The 16,842-nt window shown below is 43.8% G+C and overlaps 1 protein-coding gene across 1 annotated transcript in view; it reads right to left on the bottom strand.

Annotated features, from left to right (window-relative positions):
- Positions 1-16,842, bottom strand: part of STX18 (syntaxin 18) — a 145,973-nt gene that overhangs the window by 26,012 nt on the left and 103,119 nt on the right. The window contains exon 8 of the mRNA XM_040419109.1: positions 3,772-3,830. Within this exon, the coding sequence (XP_040275043.1) occupies positions 3,772-3,830 (59 nt within the window). The remainder of the gene's footprint in view (positions 1-3,771; positions 3,831-16,842) is intronic.

The following is a 16,842-nucleotide window of genomic DNA, read 5'->3' on the forward strand; positions in this document are numbered from 1 at the left end:
ACGACCACAATGGCTGGAGCTCTGCTATATATACAAGCAGCTACTAGGTGCATTCGAAAACCGTACATCAGTTATCAGCAAGGACCTACCATAATATATACAGGATGGCTGCTTTAGAGAAGCAGGCTGCACCTTAGAAGCATAAATGTGTATAACCGCCATACTGCTACTGCAGTTTCTGGCACCAGATGAGTAGGTATGGTGGCTGGTTGTGTCTCATTTAAATCGCACTGGCAGGCGCTTATAGATATAAGTGTCCACTGTGAGATACAGGCTTTTTGTCTGACTGGCCTGGAAGAGGTCTAGGTAATAGGTGTCTGAGCCGTAGTCCCTCAACTGCAGCAATGTCTTTAAAGCTGTGATTTCGCCGACTAATCTGCCGTCTAGGCACACTAAAGCTTCTTAGAATCAGTGGTCTTAATTCTGGCAATTTCCCTGGGGTAAGGGTCTCAAAAGAAGGAGCTCTGGCATGTGCTTCCTCTCTCCACTTTGTCTGGGCTCAAATAACTACTTATTACTACGGAAGTAGGGCCAGGCCACTCCTACCAAGAGGGGAGGAACAGGGTGGTTAACCTCTTCTGCTGGAATACACAGCCTAAACATAACAATACAGAATAAAACATTTGCAGATACCCCCAGGACTAGAATACTGCACTACCCCATGCAATATAGCATCAGAGCACCTGGTGACCGCAGTATTCTGCCTAATACCACGTTCTGATGCGACTTTTGGCGAGAATTCTGCAAAATGCAGCGGAATACATATGAATGGGGTCTGAAAAACACCATCCACCTGTAGAAAGGAAAAAAAGTGCCTGGAAGCAGAAGCACGCCATGGATTCCACCTCAGATTTCACTGATCCACAAAATCACGTAAGGCTGCGTCTACATCTGCATCGGGTTCTCCTTTGCAGATTCTGCCAGAAGTGGCAAGATGCTGTGCTGTTTTGTCTGGGAAATTAGAGTGGACACTTGGCGAAAACCCAATGGTACCCCATCACTGTCGATGAGGTCTGCCAGGCACAGTTCTCAGTCCAGCACTTCTGTTAGTTTCATTTTTCTACGCCAATAACGGAGATTCACGGCGGTCAAATTCTACCGCCTGTCACTTTGCCCTAGAGATTTACTGCAATTAAAGCTTCAATCTAAATATAATAAAAAGCTCTGCAAGTTTACGAACTGCTCGGTCCATGCTGTCTTCAATAACTCTGTTTGCTGCCTGTGAATATTGTTGTATCCGGTCCTCTCTGAGATAAAGGCATCGGCAGTGTAGAAGAGAAAACAAGGGTATAATTTATATGGGATTTGGGAAGCTATGTCCTGCTAACTTGATGCTACCTTGAATGAAGGTCAAGGCCACTTCATACATGGCTTGCCCTGCTCACCCACATATCGAGAAGCCCTTGCAAAGATCAGATTGCACAAGCTAAAGAACTAAAAGCCTCTTTATGAGAAATACTGCTGCCCCTTTAAGAGCCCACGCAGTCCTGCTTATTAATGCATGCAGAATTTCCAATGCAGAATCAGGCATTCATATGTTAGTCAGATTGATGAGCGGAGCTGCAGGGTAGAAAAGCTATAACTAAAGTAAAAATAAATCTATAAAAATCTACCAGGAGGCGTCAGTTTGCTTCTGATAGTAGCAGGTAATGGGGCCATACAGATGTTAAAGAGGGCCTGTCCGCTCTCATGAAACATCTGCTTTAGTAAATCCCTGGATTCACCTTGAACCAAAAAAAAAAATAATTATATATATATATATATATATATATATATATATATATATATATAATGCTGCTACTCTATTATTCTTCCTGTAAATGTATGAATAAATTAACAACTGGGCATTACCATACTCCGTTTCAACAGAAAAGGGGGGTTATGATGCTGAAACATGCCTAAATTAGGCATATTTCAGGCGTAGATTAACCACTGTGCCGCAATCTGCGACTTCTCCCAGCTCACGCCAGGTATTAAAAAAAACGGGCGTGGCGCGAAAGGGCCGTAGGCCCGTCATATTTCCCATTTTCTACGCCTGAAACAGGGGGAAAAAAGGTCTAAATGTAAGACAGCATGAAAGCGGTCTTACATTTAGAACTGGCGGACGATCTGCCGAAGTTATGAAGAGGCCGGCGCTTCTTTATAACTTCGGCGGAACCATCACCAGCTTAGGGGTTTATTAAGACTGGGGTCTAAAACACTGGTCTTAATAAATGTGCCCCAATGTCCCTAAACTGCCGAATCAGTGCTGACGATGTAAGGGAATGGTAGCTATCAGTTGTCAATTTGGACACACTCTTCCAGATGGAATAACAGAGGAACAGCAGAATTCGATATATAAGAAAAGATGCTCCGGAATCGTTATTTTATAGGGAATAAAAGCATTTACTGAACCAGACATCAGATCCTCTGTACATTGGTGACATCCGAGATGGAAATCCACTTTAAATGGCAGGAACATCATTCTTACAAGATGACAGCACGCAGCCCCGAGATGCAGTTCTGCAGACGTAATTACACGGACGGCAGGCTATTATGGGTTCGCAGGCTTCAGCTGAACTGCCATTTCTATGGCAATGGTCTCCTCAGGGCGGTCTGCTGACTAACATTTTGCAAGAAAGAATACAGCCGGACCACTTGGTAAAGAGGACAGTGACGGTGACAACTCGTCCCTTGTTGTGGGGTTGCCATGGAGACCCGCTTTGTTTAAAAATACCTGCTCTTAAGTGATATTTTTCTGGATGCTGGCAGCACCTGGAACACTTACTGCATGCTAACCCTTCAAGCCCCGCATACAAGTACAGATACGTGCTAGAAGAGCTGTTTAAGGTCAATTTTAAAAAAAATTCAGGATTTCTTTCGCAGTTTATATTTAGTCTTTAAAAAAAAAAAAATGAACACCATTTTTAAATGCATGATGTTGCATATAAGTCACTTCCCCTTTCTGCTAAGCCACGTTCCATTGTCGGGCGAGTCATAAAAAGTGTCTAATACACTTAAATAGTTGCTAACTTTTCACATAATGACATAGTACAAGCGACCAGAAGAAACTTTGTAACAGGTCTTATCAGTGAGAAACGTCTAGTTCTCCCGTCATTAGCCGTTTACCAGCCCCTCCCCTGCTTGTTACTTTTCACCTTGAAAAATGTCTTTTATCCCGTCCAGGACAGATCATCTCTGCAGGAGGATCATATTACACATGTCAATGCAAGTCTATGGAGAGGGGAGTGGGGAGGATTGGGCCCAGCATATTTATTATTTTTTTCTGTTCCAGGCATGAAAGCGGAGTGAAAACTACTCCAGTCAGGGGTCGTTTTTAATCCAAGTGCGCAGACTGCCGGCAGTGAGCCCTTTTATGATCAAAAATTGGGCGCTTTCACTGCCAGTGCAGGGAGGGAACAAAGACCGGCGTGAAAGGACGGTCTTTGTAAATGACCCCCAAGGTGCCCATGACCACGTAAGCGCACAGAAATCAGAACAGGAAATGTCAGAGGTGCAGCCTCAGGCTTTGGCCAATATTTTAGCATACAATATATTTATTCCTCTTTTCTATGCAATAATGTATTAGCTGAATATAAGTGGTTTTACCTTTTGTGTCACCCCTATCTCTTCACGGATTGTAAGCTCTTGCGAGCAGGGCTGTTTGTTGCTATGTAGTGTAGGATTTAGTTTGTACATGAACCTTCTGATTGTAACGCTCTGCAGAATAGGTTGGTGCTATATTAGATTATTATTACTAGCTACAAAGAGAAGATCATGGGACAAGTTTACCTTACTTCATCGCACAGATTGTTCATCTCGCTGACAAGTCTTTGGTTCTCCTGTTCAAACTGTAAGAAAACAAATTATATATGGCGAGCCATTACATAACCGGAGATGTCCGCTATGCATGCATTAAGCTGGAAAAGAGAAGAAGTGCACACAAAGCCTTCACCCTTTGCAAGTAGATGGGGTGCTCACCTGAAATAGCTGTGCTGGAAGGCAGAACACCCCGCTAAGCGTATCGGTAAAACCACCACAGCTGCTGCTCACACGGTCATGGTCAGAGACCAGGAAAATCTAAGAAAATAGTGGCACTGCCCGTCTCGGTGGATTAGAAGGACTGGAGTCAGTTATATGAAATCAGAAGTTCTTTATTGGCAGGAATAAGGCATTGGTTTGAATCTGATGAAAGGACCAGTAAGGCCCAGAAACGCGTTATTAAAGAACTTCTAATTTGATATAACAGTAGGGATCAGCAAAAACGCTTCAGTTTCTGACAATACAACCGACTGCATCCGTTATGAAAGGATCCGGTTGTATTATTTCTAAAATAGCAATGATGGATCTGTCACGAACTCCACCGGAAGTCAATGGGTGCCGATTCAGTTTTCTATTGTGTCCGAGAAAACGGATCCGTCCCCATTGACTTGCATTGTGGGTCATGCCGAATCCGTTTGGCTCCGCATCCCATGCCGGACAGAAAACCGCAGCTTGCAGCAGTTTGCTCTCCGGGATGGGAACGCAACCAATGGAACGGAATGCATTCTGGTGCACTCCGTTCTGTTCTGTTCAGTACAAAACGGAAGTGTTTTTTCTCCGGTATTGAGATCCTCTGATGGATCTCAACACCAGAAAAGTAAAACGCAGATGTGAAAGTAGCCTAACTCCGGTCTTTCTGATCCAATGAGATGGGCAGCGCCATTATTTTCTCACATTTTCATGCATGCATTTCTAACCCTGTACTGTTATTATGACCCATGTTACAGTTTCTCACAGAGGTTAGTAATGCTCAATGATGTATCCGGACTTTTTTGGCATTGCTGAGACATTTCCTAAAGTTACCGTGTGAACTTGCCAATCGGGCTTACAAATCCACAATATGCAGATTTTAGAAATAGTGCTAAAGGAGTGCTGGAGCTATGAACACCTTCATCATCAATGCATCTAAGATGAAAAAGGAAGCAGTGCAAAATTCCATTAAAAATCTCCTAGACTTGCATCTACAACTCCTGTGTGTCTCCATGGTAACAGACAACAAACAAACCCTGTGTAGTCTGATCATGCAATCATAATCCTTTTACCTACCCTTTACTTCTTCCGGCCATTCGTTTGGATGGAAGGGTGTCTGATTGCAGGGTCAGACTACATACACATGCTGCTTTTGCAGTCTGTTACCATGGAGACACAACCTTTTTTAATGAAGAACATTTGTAACTCAATGCCCATGTAATAGACAGTACATAGGCAGAACAAAATGGACGCTCAAAAAGAGAATCTCCGAACACATAGCAAACATTAAGAATGGGTATGAAAAACATTCATTATCCAGTCATTTTAAACAAAACACACAATAAAGATCCGACTGGAATAACATATGCAGCTTTAGAAACAGTAGAAAGACAATGGAGGGGGATGGGGGGTAAGTAGAATGTCAAGAATAGAATCAAGACGTATTTTTGAATTCAATTCAAATGCAGAGTTGGAACTTTTTGGCTTCTTGTAAACAGGTGGATGCCCCCCGTGATGGAGGACCGAGTCCTGTATTTATTTGGGGGACTCAGTCCCCCCCCTTGATGGAGAGCCTCCACCCATTGATCCACCGAGGAATTTTGATTTGAATTTTGATTTGGATTGAAATTTTGATTTAAATGGCATCTAGATGAGAAACCACAAGCACAAGATAAATATGAAAATGTTCCGAAACGCGTTTGGTGTTTAATCTGCCCCCTATGTATGGATATTTCAAGATGGACTTCCAATTATAACTCTTTTTAAAAAGGAGCACTCCAGGATTGTATCCATTCAAATCGAAAGGCGGCCGGCCGGCTTTTATGCACCACGCCTACACACTGACTGCGCCTCCTCCAAGCGCACGGACGGCGTCTACACAGACGGACCTACAGGCGGGAGGGGAGATTCGGAGGTAAGCTCGCAGGGCCGATGAACACGTGGGATGCCACAGCAGGCACTACGACTCCAACCCCTTGAACACAGAACTGTGAGTAGGAATATCAAACTAACTAATCTGCGCTTTGATAGAGAGGAGGCAACTAATACAACCAATATAGCTAACTCCAGCACAACTGAATGGACATGTTATGATAACCAACATGGGGCAACACATGGGAATGATCCCCAATGCATGCTAAGTGATCTTCATATTCCTAATGAACATTACGGTCATACAACCGCATCTGGATCCGTCTCACAAATGCATTCGTTTGCGTCCGGATTGCCGGAATCCTCTGCCGCAAGTGTGAAAGTACCCAAGACACATTATATACCCATTTGAACATGGATTTATGCTGCGCAGAATACACCTTGGATACTGTGTAAATTGGATGGACTTTCCGGAATTTATCTCATTATTGCCGTTTCTATTTATACTTGTGGACTTTTTATTGTTGTTCTTTATCGACTTTTATTGATTTTTAGCTTTCGTTTTTCCGTGGAATCTTTTAGGTTATTTATATGAATTATGATGTACTCGGCTTAAAGAAATTGATTCTCGGAGTGATCCTAAAATTGGAGTGCCGATCCGCCTTCATTTTATTTACTCAACATTTGTAGCGCTGCTCATTTCTTATTATGCTATGTCAAGCATTTCCAATAAGATATCACTCTGACAGCATTTCCCGCTGCCCGCGCTTTAATAGCAGGGACATCCAGCACATTTTTCGGCTGCACGGTAGTCATTCAGACAGCGGCACACTTGGTTAAAGTTTGGGTGGTAGAAAAGCAATCATCGCCGCCGACAGCAGACGGCATTCATCTTTAAAAATCAATCTAGCCGGTAAGATTTGTCTACGGGAATAAAAGGGATATCAAAAAAGATCAGATCCCTCATCTGGAAGGATTACTGGGAGTACATGAGGAAGATGTATCGGCCTTCGCTAAAACATATCATCTTTACATATCCACTCCCTGCACCAACCAGGCGTGACAAATCATCGTTCTAGCAACACCCGCGTCATGCACAAGGTCTGGATTCTTAACTTCGCTAGATTTAACGCACAAGCCTCCTGATTTATGCATACAAGCGTGGAGCAGATAGAACAAGCAACTGCGTGAAAAGGTTTAACCATCAAAATCCACGAGTAAAGTGGAATCACAGCAAAGATAACAGGTGCTTTACTGGGACTCACAGAGCATTGTTCCCTTTCCTCTGGCACGCCATAGGGCAGACCGTTCTTTTAATAGTCTAATTTGAGCTTTCTTAGCAAAGCTTTTATACTAAGAAAAATTTGCTTCTACTTATATATTAATAAACTTTGCCACGATCGCCTGATAATCCAGAAGATTCGATAGCAGGCTGTCTCTTAGGTCCTAGATTTAAAGGGCATCTCTCAGCAGATTTGTATCTATGAAACTGGCTGAAGGCATCTGTGTTGGTCCCATTTTCATATATGTCCAGGTTTTAAATTTATGCAAATGAGCCTCTAGGAGCAACGTTACTCCTACCTAGAGGCTCTGCTCTCTTTGCAACTGCTGCGCCCTCTCCACTTTGACAGGACCAGGCAGTGGAAAAGTCATCACACCTGGCCCTGTCAATCAAAGTGCAGGGGGGCATGACTATTGCAGAGAGAGCTGAGCCTCTAGGTGTAACGGCAACGCCCCCATTGCTCCTAGAGGCTCATTTGCATATAGTGAAGCATCATTTTTTTCTCAGCAATGTGGACACATATGAACATGGGACCAACACAGACGTCTTCAGCTGCCAAGCGTACATGTAACAGGTCAGCCAGTGTCATAGGTACAAAACTGCTGCTAGATGCCCTTGAAAACTGGACCAAATTATGCAGTTTTTAAAGCAAATCTGTTGGCTGAATATGCTGTCCTATGCAAGGGTTACTGGTTGTCGAAACAGCACAACAACTGTGGTGCCATATGGCTACTAGGCGTACTGAAAGAGTACACCGGACACACAGTATATGAGTTGGGTGTATTCAATCTGGTGATTGACAGGCTGCTATGTATATGTACAGTCACCGCAGAGAGGGGCCGTGGGGAGCACGCAGCTCATGAATACACCAAACTCAAACTGCGCGTCCGCTAATAACCTAACGGGACCGCGTTTTTTGTGCCGCTTTGGCTACTATTAGTACAGACATGTTGCCGTAATATGCTGACGTTACCTAGGCCAGCATATTAAGCTGACGGACCTACCGTAAAGTGCTTGTTCAGCTTTAAACCTTATTTTAAGTCCTCCCTCTTAGAGTCATGTAAAAATATATGCAAAAGCTCCCCCTCGCCTCCCCCCCCCTCCCCAGTGGCAGCTGGCAGCAGCCTTTGTGGGCGATTTCTTGCTCTGCTGGATGCCCCCTTATTCTAGAAGTCTCCCAGGCTAAGCAAGTACGGTCTGACAAAAAAAATAAAAAGTAGACCACTTCTATTGTGGAGTGTCAGGATGCGATGTATTCTTGTAGTATAGTCTGGATACTCCTAACATCACGTTTCAGAAATGGTTGGACAGAATTTTAAACCAACCTGACAGTAGCCAACAACTGACCTCGTTCCCACCTGGCTGTTCATGAGAGACCATCATTTCTGCAGACGGCAGAGTGTGGGCCTGAGGCGCCTTGTTCTCGTTAACGTTGGGGTGAGGTGCTCAGCGCCTGGACCCACTCTTGTCATATTTGTAGGATCTAATTAACCTGCTGTCCTGTCAAAAACACTTGAGGCTGGAATCACACAGCATTTTGCGCTTTTTTATGCTTTATTTTCGGTGTTTTTAACTTTTTGGGGGTTAAAAAAAATGTTGCTTTAAGTTTACAGTGTACAGCAAATTATGGAAACATCTATATACACAGCTTTGTGTCTGAGGCATTGCATGCTCTTGGGTATACTGTAGCTTTAAAAAAAAATAATAATAATAATGAAAAAAAAAATGCTGGAAAGAAAATGTTTTAAATGTTCCAAAATAAAAAGGCCACAAAGAAAAAATGTTGAAAACTCAAAGCGGTTTCTTTTAAAAACACTGAAAAATAGTGCATGTGACGCAGGTCTTAAAGGGGTAGTGCAGTATATATTCATGGCCTATACTCAGGATGGGTCATCAATATCTGATCAGACCCCTGCCGATCAGCTGTTTGAAGAGGAGGTGCTCCATGCAAGCACCACTTCCTCTTCATTACACTGCGCGTCGTCTTGGAAGGGCAGTGTAATTACAACTACTCGCTCCTTTCACTTGAATGGCACGAGTACTTGTAGGTACACTGTGCCGCCATGGCAAAGGAGAGGACGGGCAGTGTAATGAAGAGGAAGCATGAAGCCATGCCTCATCAGATATTGATGAATTATCCTGATGATAGGTAATCAATATAAACAGGCTGAACAACCCCTTTAAAGGGAACCTTTCATCAGCATTAAAAGGGAACCTGTCATGTGGATATTTGATTATAATCTAACTTATTATATACAATCATTAACTACTAAAAAGTGCCTTAGATGTATTCACTTACTGGTGTGACAGATGGTTACCTCATAATATACACACAAAGATGCCACATGCTAATGAGCTGATTTGAGTCCAGCGTGAGGTCATTAAGTCCAGCGTATATTTAATTCAGAGCTATAGCCACTCCCCTGCCCACCTGCTGCTGATTCATATGGAAAATAACTGTCAATCAGCAGCAAGTAGGCGGGGAGAGTCAGGAGCTCATGAATATTCATGACTCATCATTATCAGCTGGAGCTTTTCAATACAAGATGTTGGCAGATTGACTGGGTCAATTAAAGAAAGTGACCCAACATTTTGCTAAGAGAATCAGTCACTTATTTATGTTGACCTTAGTTAGGACACCATAAAACTGGTGACAGGTTCCCTTTAAGCCACCAAACCATACTCACCCCCTTGGTGTCCACAATTGTAGTACATTGGCGCCTTACCTAATTCTAGCTGCATAGCTTTTCTCCATAGTGGAAAAACCCGTCTGACTCTATGATAATCAGATGCAGTATTAGCTAGCTATTTCCCCCCCCCCCCCACCCCCCACTAACTGCTTCTCGATTTACGGTACATCTCTATCTTTGGCCGGATTCCTGAAGCCTTATTCTTTGCAGGCTCTGTGGTGCCCTGACTGCCTTTTCTCCTCACTGGAGTATTGCACATGTGCACTCAAGTGTTGTAAAGTGCAGTAAAGGGGGAAAATCTGCACCTGCCCCAAAAGCTGGATACCATGGTGCATGCGCAGGCCTATAATGCCCATATCATAAACACCTTTGGTGGAAACCAATCCAATGCAATGGTTTTCAGGTGTCATGTCACATTTGTAGAGCCCCTGAGGTACCCCAGAAAGAAAACCCCAAAAATGGACCCCATTTTGGAAACAAAACCCCTCAAGGAATAAATCTAGGGGTGAAGTGAATGCTTTGACCCAACAAGCGTTTCATAGAATTTAGAAACACATGGCTGAGAAAATGAAAAATTAACTTTTATTTCCAATATAATGTTGCCTTAGCCCCATTTTTTTTTTTTTTCACAAGGGGTAACAGGAGAAAATGCACCCCACAATTTGTAATGCATTTTTTCCTGAATTTGGCAACACCATATATGTGGTCGTAAACCGCTGTTTGGGGACATGGCAGCATTCAGAAGGGAAGGAGCGGCATCAAAATTTGGTAACGTAATTTGCCAATATTGTTTTTAGGGGCAATATTTTTTTTTATTTTTTTCACCAATGTGGCTGTGTGGGGGCTTGTTCTTTGAGGGACTGCCTGTAGTTTTTATTGGTATCATTTTGGGGTACATACATCTTTTTGATGTGGAGGTGATTTTGGTAAAAATGACAATTGTCTGTTTTTTATAGGGTTCCTCTTGTGGTAAATATAAGATAATTTTATTCTGTGGGTTGATACGGTTATGTGATACCAAATTTATATAGTTTTTTTTATGTTTTAGTACTTTTTCAGCATAAAATCCCTTTTGTGTTAAAAATAAATTATATTTTGCATCGCCATAACTTTTATTTTTTTCACCAATGTAGCTGTGTGGGGCTTGTTTTTTGCGGGCGGGCTGTAGTTTTTATTGGTATCATTTTGGGGTACATACGTCTTTTTGATCACTTTTTATAACTTTTTTGTGGAGGTGAGGTGACAAAAACAGCAATTCTGTCATTGTTTTTTACGGCGTTCTCCACATGAAATTAGTAACATGATACTTTTATAGATCAGGTAATTACGGACGCAGCGATACCAATTATGTGTAGTTTTTTTATTTTTTTCATTTTTTAATGACAACGTATATAAGAAAAGACCATTTAATTTTTTTTTCTTTTTTACACTTTTGATAAAAGAAAAAAAAAAAAAAGAGCCATTTGAAGATCCAGTGGGCCTAATGGCTATACAGTGCATTGCAATAGTCATTTATTGCAATGCACTGTATAGTCAGTGCTACACTTACACTAAGGGCTCATGCACACATATTTTCTTTCCGTGTCCGTTCCATTTTTTTTGCAGACCGTATGCGGAACCATTAATTTCAACGGGTCCGCAATAAAAACAGAAGTTACTCCATGCACATTCCGCAAAAAAAATAGAACATGTCCTATTAGTGTCCGTATTACGGACAAGGATAGTACTGTTCTATTAGGGGCCAGCTGTTCCGTTCTGCAAAATACGAAATGCACACAGATGTTATCCGTATTTTTTGTGGATCACAAAATACATATGGTCGTGTGCATGAGCCCTAAGGCTGGTACATGGCAGCCCGGACGCCTTTGTAAGGCCGTCTGGTTGCCATGGCAACCATCGGGCCGCTGCGGCCCAATAGAAGAGAGAGGGAGCTCCCTCCCTTTCAACCCCATGATTGCCGCGGGCGGCTACTGACCGCGGCATCTATGGAGTTAAACGGTCGAGATCGGTGCCAGCACTGATTAAAGCTGTAAATTAAAGCTGACACACTCTGCTGATAGCAGCGGCTCCATTCCTGAGCCGCTGCCATCAGAGCCAGCAGTGGACAGAGGAGGCATCTGGGGGACATTGGCCATGTTTGGCGGCATATGGAGGGCATATTGGGGGCAGTATAATAATAGACCCTGGGGGCACAGTGGCAGTCATGCCTGATTTCAGGCTGTGATCTCCAGCGTCGAGATCACAGCTCAACACCGGCATTTTCACACTAAAGCATTCCGATTGGTTAGTCTGCAGAGACTAACCAATTGGGGCGCTTGGCGGCAAGGGACCACTCCGATTAGTCCCTTGCCGGCTTCTCGGTGTCTGCTCTCTGGGAGAGCGGAGACTCAGGGGCTGTGACACTTTATAGTGTCAAAGCCCTGGTAAGCAGTTTGGACGTGACTGTAGGTCCAAATGCACTAAATTACTTATGGACGTACAGTTACCTCCAGATACGCAAAGGGGTTAATAATGGGTGGCATCTCCCCTTGCTGTGAAACAGGTGGCTACTCTGGTATGGTTTCACACGGGTGAGTGCATTGTGGGAATCACACTCAGTGTGCGAGCATGATCCTCCGTTCTGGACTTGCAGGAGGATTAATGACCTTACTTCTACAGAATTGTAGTGACATAAAGCTGTCAGTATGATCCTGTAGAAATAAGGTCAAGCAGAGGCACACAGCATTATAAATCATGATAATGCCCTGCGCTTCTGCAAGTCCAGAACAGAGGATCACATTGTGATTCCCACAATAAAATCACTCGTGTGAAATAGCCCTAATGGTCATACAGATGCTGGATATCCTCCTGTGATATGCCATTCCAAGCTCTTTCAACTTGGACCCACAGTTCAGCCAAGGTGGTTGTTGGCTGTTGTGCATGGGAGATCCGTCGCCCCATCCATCCAGTACGTTCTAGATGGGGGGAGAGATCTGGTGATTGGGCAGGCCAGAGGAGCTGCTGGAAACCCTGAAGAGCATGTTGTGTAGTGTGGGCAATGTTATCTTGTTGGAGCACCACAGCTCCTGAGTGGTTCCACAATGTTCTGGACAAAGCGAAGACTGGTCAGTGTTCCCTCCACAAATACCAGACTGAAACGGCCATGGTAGCTAACAGCGCCCCAAACCATTACCACCTGGTGCTGGTTCTGTGTGTCGCCACACCATGTATGATGGCGGTAAGCGCTCTCCAGCCCTTCTGTAAACGCTCATGTGGCCATTATTGGTACCAAGGCAGAACCTGAACACTGTTGTTTGCCATTGGCGGCCTCATCAGAGTTCATAGGAGGGCTGGAGAGCGGTACAATAATGAGTTTCTGCAGGCAACAGTGAAGCATGGTGGAGGTTCCTTGCAAGTTTAGGGCTTCAGCAGATAATATTGGGGGAAATATGTTCATTTTTATTAGAAAGCTGTATGTAAAGTCTCACCTTGGCAACCCTCTAACTGAGCACTGCTAAGGAGAACCAGTCTTCAGAGTCTACTGAACATTGAAGATGAATAACTATCAGTTACAGAGGCTTCTTAGCCTGCCTCTGCTCTGCCTGCCCCAGCCGCTGCCTCCCTATGTGTATGTAACCTATTTTACAAAGCCTCTGCCTGTTCTAAGAATCCCTGCCCATCTGATTTGCTGGCAGCCTCGCTCCTCTCTGTCTTCCTAGCACTCATGAATTAACCAGGGATGCGCTGGGGAAATTAGAAAGGGGCAGGGCTGCAACAATTAGCGCTGACGGTAACTGGTCATGTATGCAGCGCTTTACTGTCAGTCCTGATCTCTAATGGCCGTACTCCCTCTTCTATCTCCCCAGTGTATAACTAGTTAGGTTGGGAAGTTGGAGAGGAGCAGGGCTGTAAAATAGGTTAGAGACTAGCCAGGATCTGGGGCGGGGAGGCCAGAGGCAGGCTGAGCAGCCTCTGCATCGTACAGTCAAGGTTCTCTTTAGCAATACTGAGGGTTGCTAAGGGGACCCTTTAGAGGCAGTTTTTTTGTTTTGTTTTTTTAAATAAAATTACACAAAATTCCCCGATAAAGTATATGACTAAAGTTATTAACATCACTGCCACTAGACATTTAAAAACACAAGTTGAAATGACAGCCGCTCATCCATAATTGCGCTTTGCGTTCATTTTAGTTTTTCATCGAACTGACTTCTGCTAATTGTCAAGCTGCTCTGCAAACTCCGTTCTATGATACAGTGAGACAAATCCATTTCCATGTTTTGACCTTGAAGGCAACTGCAGAGGACAAAGAACCAGACAGTCACTGAGGACAATTCACTGGCTTAACATTTCATTAATAATTGTGTAGCATCCCCCAGTATTGTGAAGAAATAACCCTCAGCTACGCCAGGAAGAATCTGAGCAGCCTTTCTATGCTGTTTTCACAAGCCAGACTGAGATGCGGGAAGATAATCAGTATATTAAACATTAATAAATGTTATTCTGTGCAAAGGCAACACGCTTTATGTCTGCCCAAGGCATCTCTGTGCTAGTGGATGAGCAGAAGTGGAATTCACTAAAATTCAGGTTAAAAAGGATAAAACTGGACAGGGTGCATTTTACCACGTCCGTGTCTGGTCGGTCATTTCTTTTCTCCCATCAATACCATGTTCGGCTTGAGGATGACCATTATGTGATCATTTGTGCTAGCTGGCACAAGGATGCTTTGGCCCACTATTATCCTTTTGCTTTGGCCAAATTTATACTCCACAGCTGCATTCAGAATTCTGCTAGGAATCAATCTGCACGTGCTAATATGCTAATATGTTGGTGCCAATAGCCGAGGCTGTTTGACCTCAGCCTACAGAACTAGAACATTTCATGGCAGCCTGGAGATAGAGGTCCATTAGTCTTTTAGCAGCTGCCGTACAATGCAGCCAGTCATCTGGAGTGGAAAGGCAGTTATTATACATGGCTATACAGCAGCTGAGCAAAGCGAAGAATTTTGCATGCTGCTTTAGATATGACTGTTATACGGGACATATTGTAAGCAAAAATCAAGAGGGAAATAAAAAAATCCTTTCTGGATGGGGTTCCATGTAGTGGAGGCATGAGCAGAAAATACACAGTATATTCTAAAGGTAGGTACACATTACGTTTTTTTAGGTTTTGAGACAGATTTTCCTGCTGTTTTTTCAGTTCAAAGCTAGGAGTGGATTCTAAAGTTATTGGAAATATTAAGGAACGATGTGCCTCAAAAAGATTTTCGCATATGTTAGTGCAATGTTACAGGCTGCAATCTTCATTCATTCATTTTCAGACCTCAGTTTGCAAACGGTTTCTAAAACGTTTCTCATGTGATGTGTCCCTCCCAGTAATTTGTGATTGATCTGTGTGTCCAGGATGCTGCTGTCTTCCTCCACAATCTGCCTTGTGTCTGCTTTCCTCCCTATCTACAACCTTTGTGAGCCACCCTCCCAGGATCCTGTCCCCTTCTCCACACCCATCTGCTGTGTACAAACTCCTTAAAGGGGTTTTCCAAGTGTTTTTTTTTTTTACTGATGACCTATCCTTGGGATAGGTCACCAGTATCTGATCATTGGGGTTCTGCAGGGGAGGATTAGCCATAGACCTTACAGGGCCGATGGCCAGTGGTAGTTTTTGGGGATGTATTTTGTGCTGCTGGCAGTATTTTGTGATTTGGCTCTGTTGGGGTGGTATAATGTGCCACAATATGGTATTGCTGGCCCTGCCTTCCATCAATTTGGACCCAACTACAAAACGGGGCCACTTTTCATATTTTTTCCAAGGCCACTTTAAGTTTCCAGTCTGCCCCTGGGGGTCTGACACCCGGCCTTCTACTACACCTGCTCTCTCAAACAGCTGATCGGTGGGGGTCCTGGGTGTTGGAACTTACCGATTAGATACTTATAACCTATGAAAAGGATAGGTCATCAATAAAAAAACACTTGGAAAACCCCTTTAAAGAGGTTCTGCCACAAAATATTCTACACTTTCAAACCAGCACCTGGATCTGAATACTTTTGTAATTGCATGTACCTGTATGTATGCATCTGTATAGCGCCACCTGCTGTTTGTTCTTCTCCTTATTTCTCTGTCTACCTCTGTGACACGCACTAAGTTTAAATGGGTTGTCTTACCTCAGATAATGGTGGCATAGCGCTAGGATATGCACCCATTATCTGATAGGTGTGGGTCCCACCGCTGGGACCCACACCTATATCAAGAATGGAGCCCTGAAAGTGGTGGAGGGCGCACTGCGCATGCACAGCCGCCCTCCATTCATTTTCTACGGGGCAGACGAAAAAAAGCCTTTAGGAAGCAAAGGAACAATAAAATAAATGCAAAGGTACCCATAGCCTTTAAGAGCTGTAATAAATATCCTAGTTTTACTATTAATCAAGCACCAACACAAAAAAAATACTCTTTATTGAAAGACTGAACGCTTCCTTCACGATAATTGCTTGCTGAGCACATGTAAATGCACCCTTAGGGCTCATGCACACGACCGTATGCCCTCCAAGACATACGGTCCGTGGGCGGCATACATTGTGCGCACATCATCATAGGTTACTTATGATGCTGTGCGCATCGGGCCGCCCGCGGGACTATTGTCCTGCACTCATAAGATCTTATGAGTGCAGGACAATAACCCAACGGGCGGCCCGATGCGCACAGTATCATAGTAACCTATGATGCTGTGCGCTCCCGTGCGCACAATGTATGCCGCCCGCGGACCGTATGTCTTGGAGGGCATACGGTCGTGTGCATGAGCCCTAAGGGTGACTGATCTGCATCCTGGCTGCATTCAGGGTTCGAAGTGGAAGCTGGGGTTGTAGGGTGATAAGAAACATCACCCCTTCCTTCATCTGCCAGGAGGCACATCCCATTAAGGCAATGCACCCTAAAATGTCCTAGTGACAAACCACGTGGAAAGTGAACAACCAAGCAGCACTTTATAATCCATCATCATAGTGCCCTAATATACAGTATAGGACAGAGGCAGTCCCT

The sequence above is a fragment of the Bufo bufo genome, chromosome 2, assembly GCF_905171765.1.
Source record: "Bufo bufo chromosome 2, aBufBuf1.1, whole genome shotgun sequence".
In the NCBI taxonomy this organism is placed as follows: domain Eukaryota; kingdom Metazoa; phylum Chordata; class Amphibia; order Anura; family Bufonidae; genus Bufo; species Bufo bufo.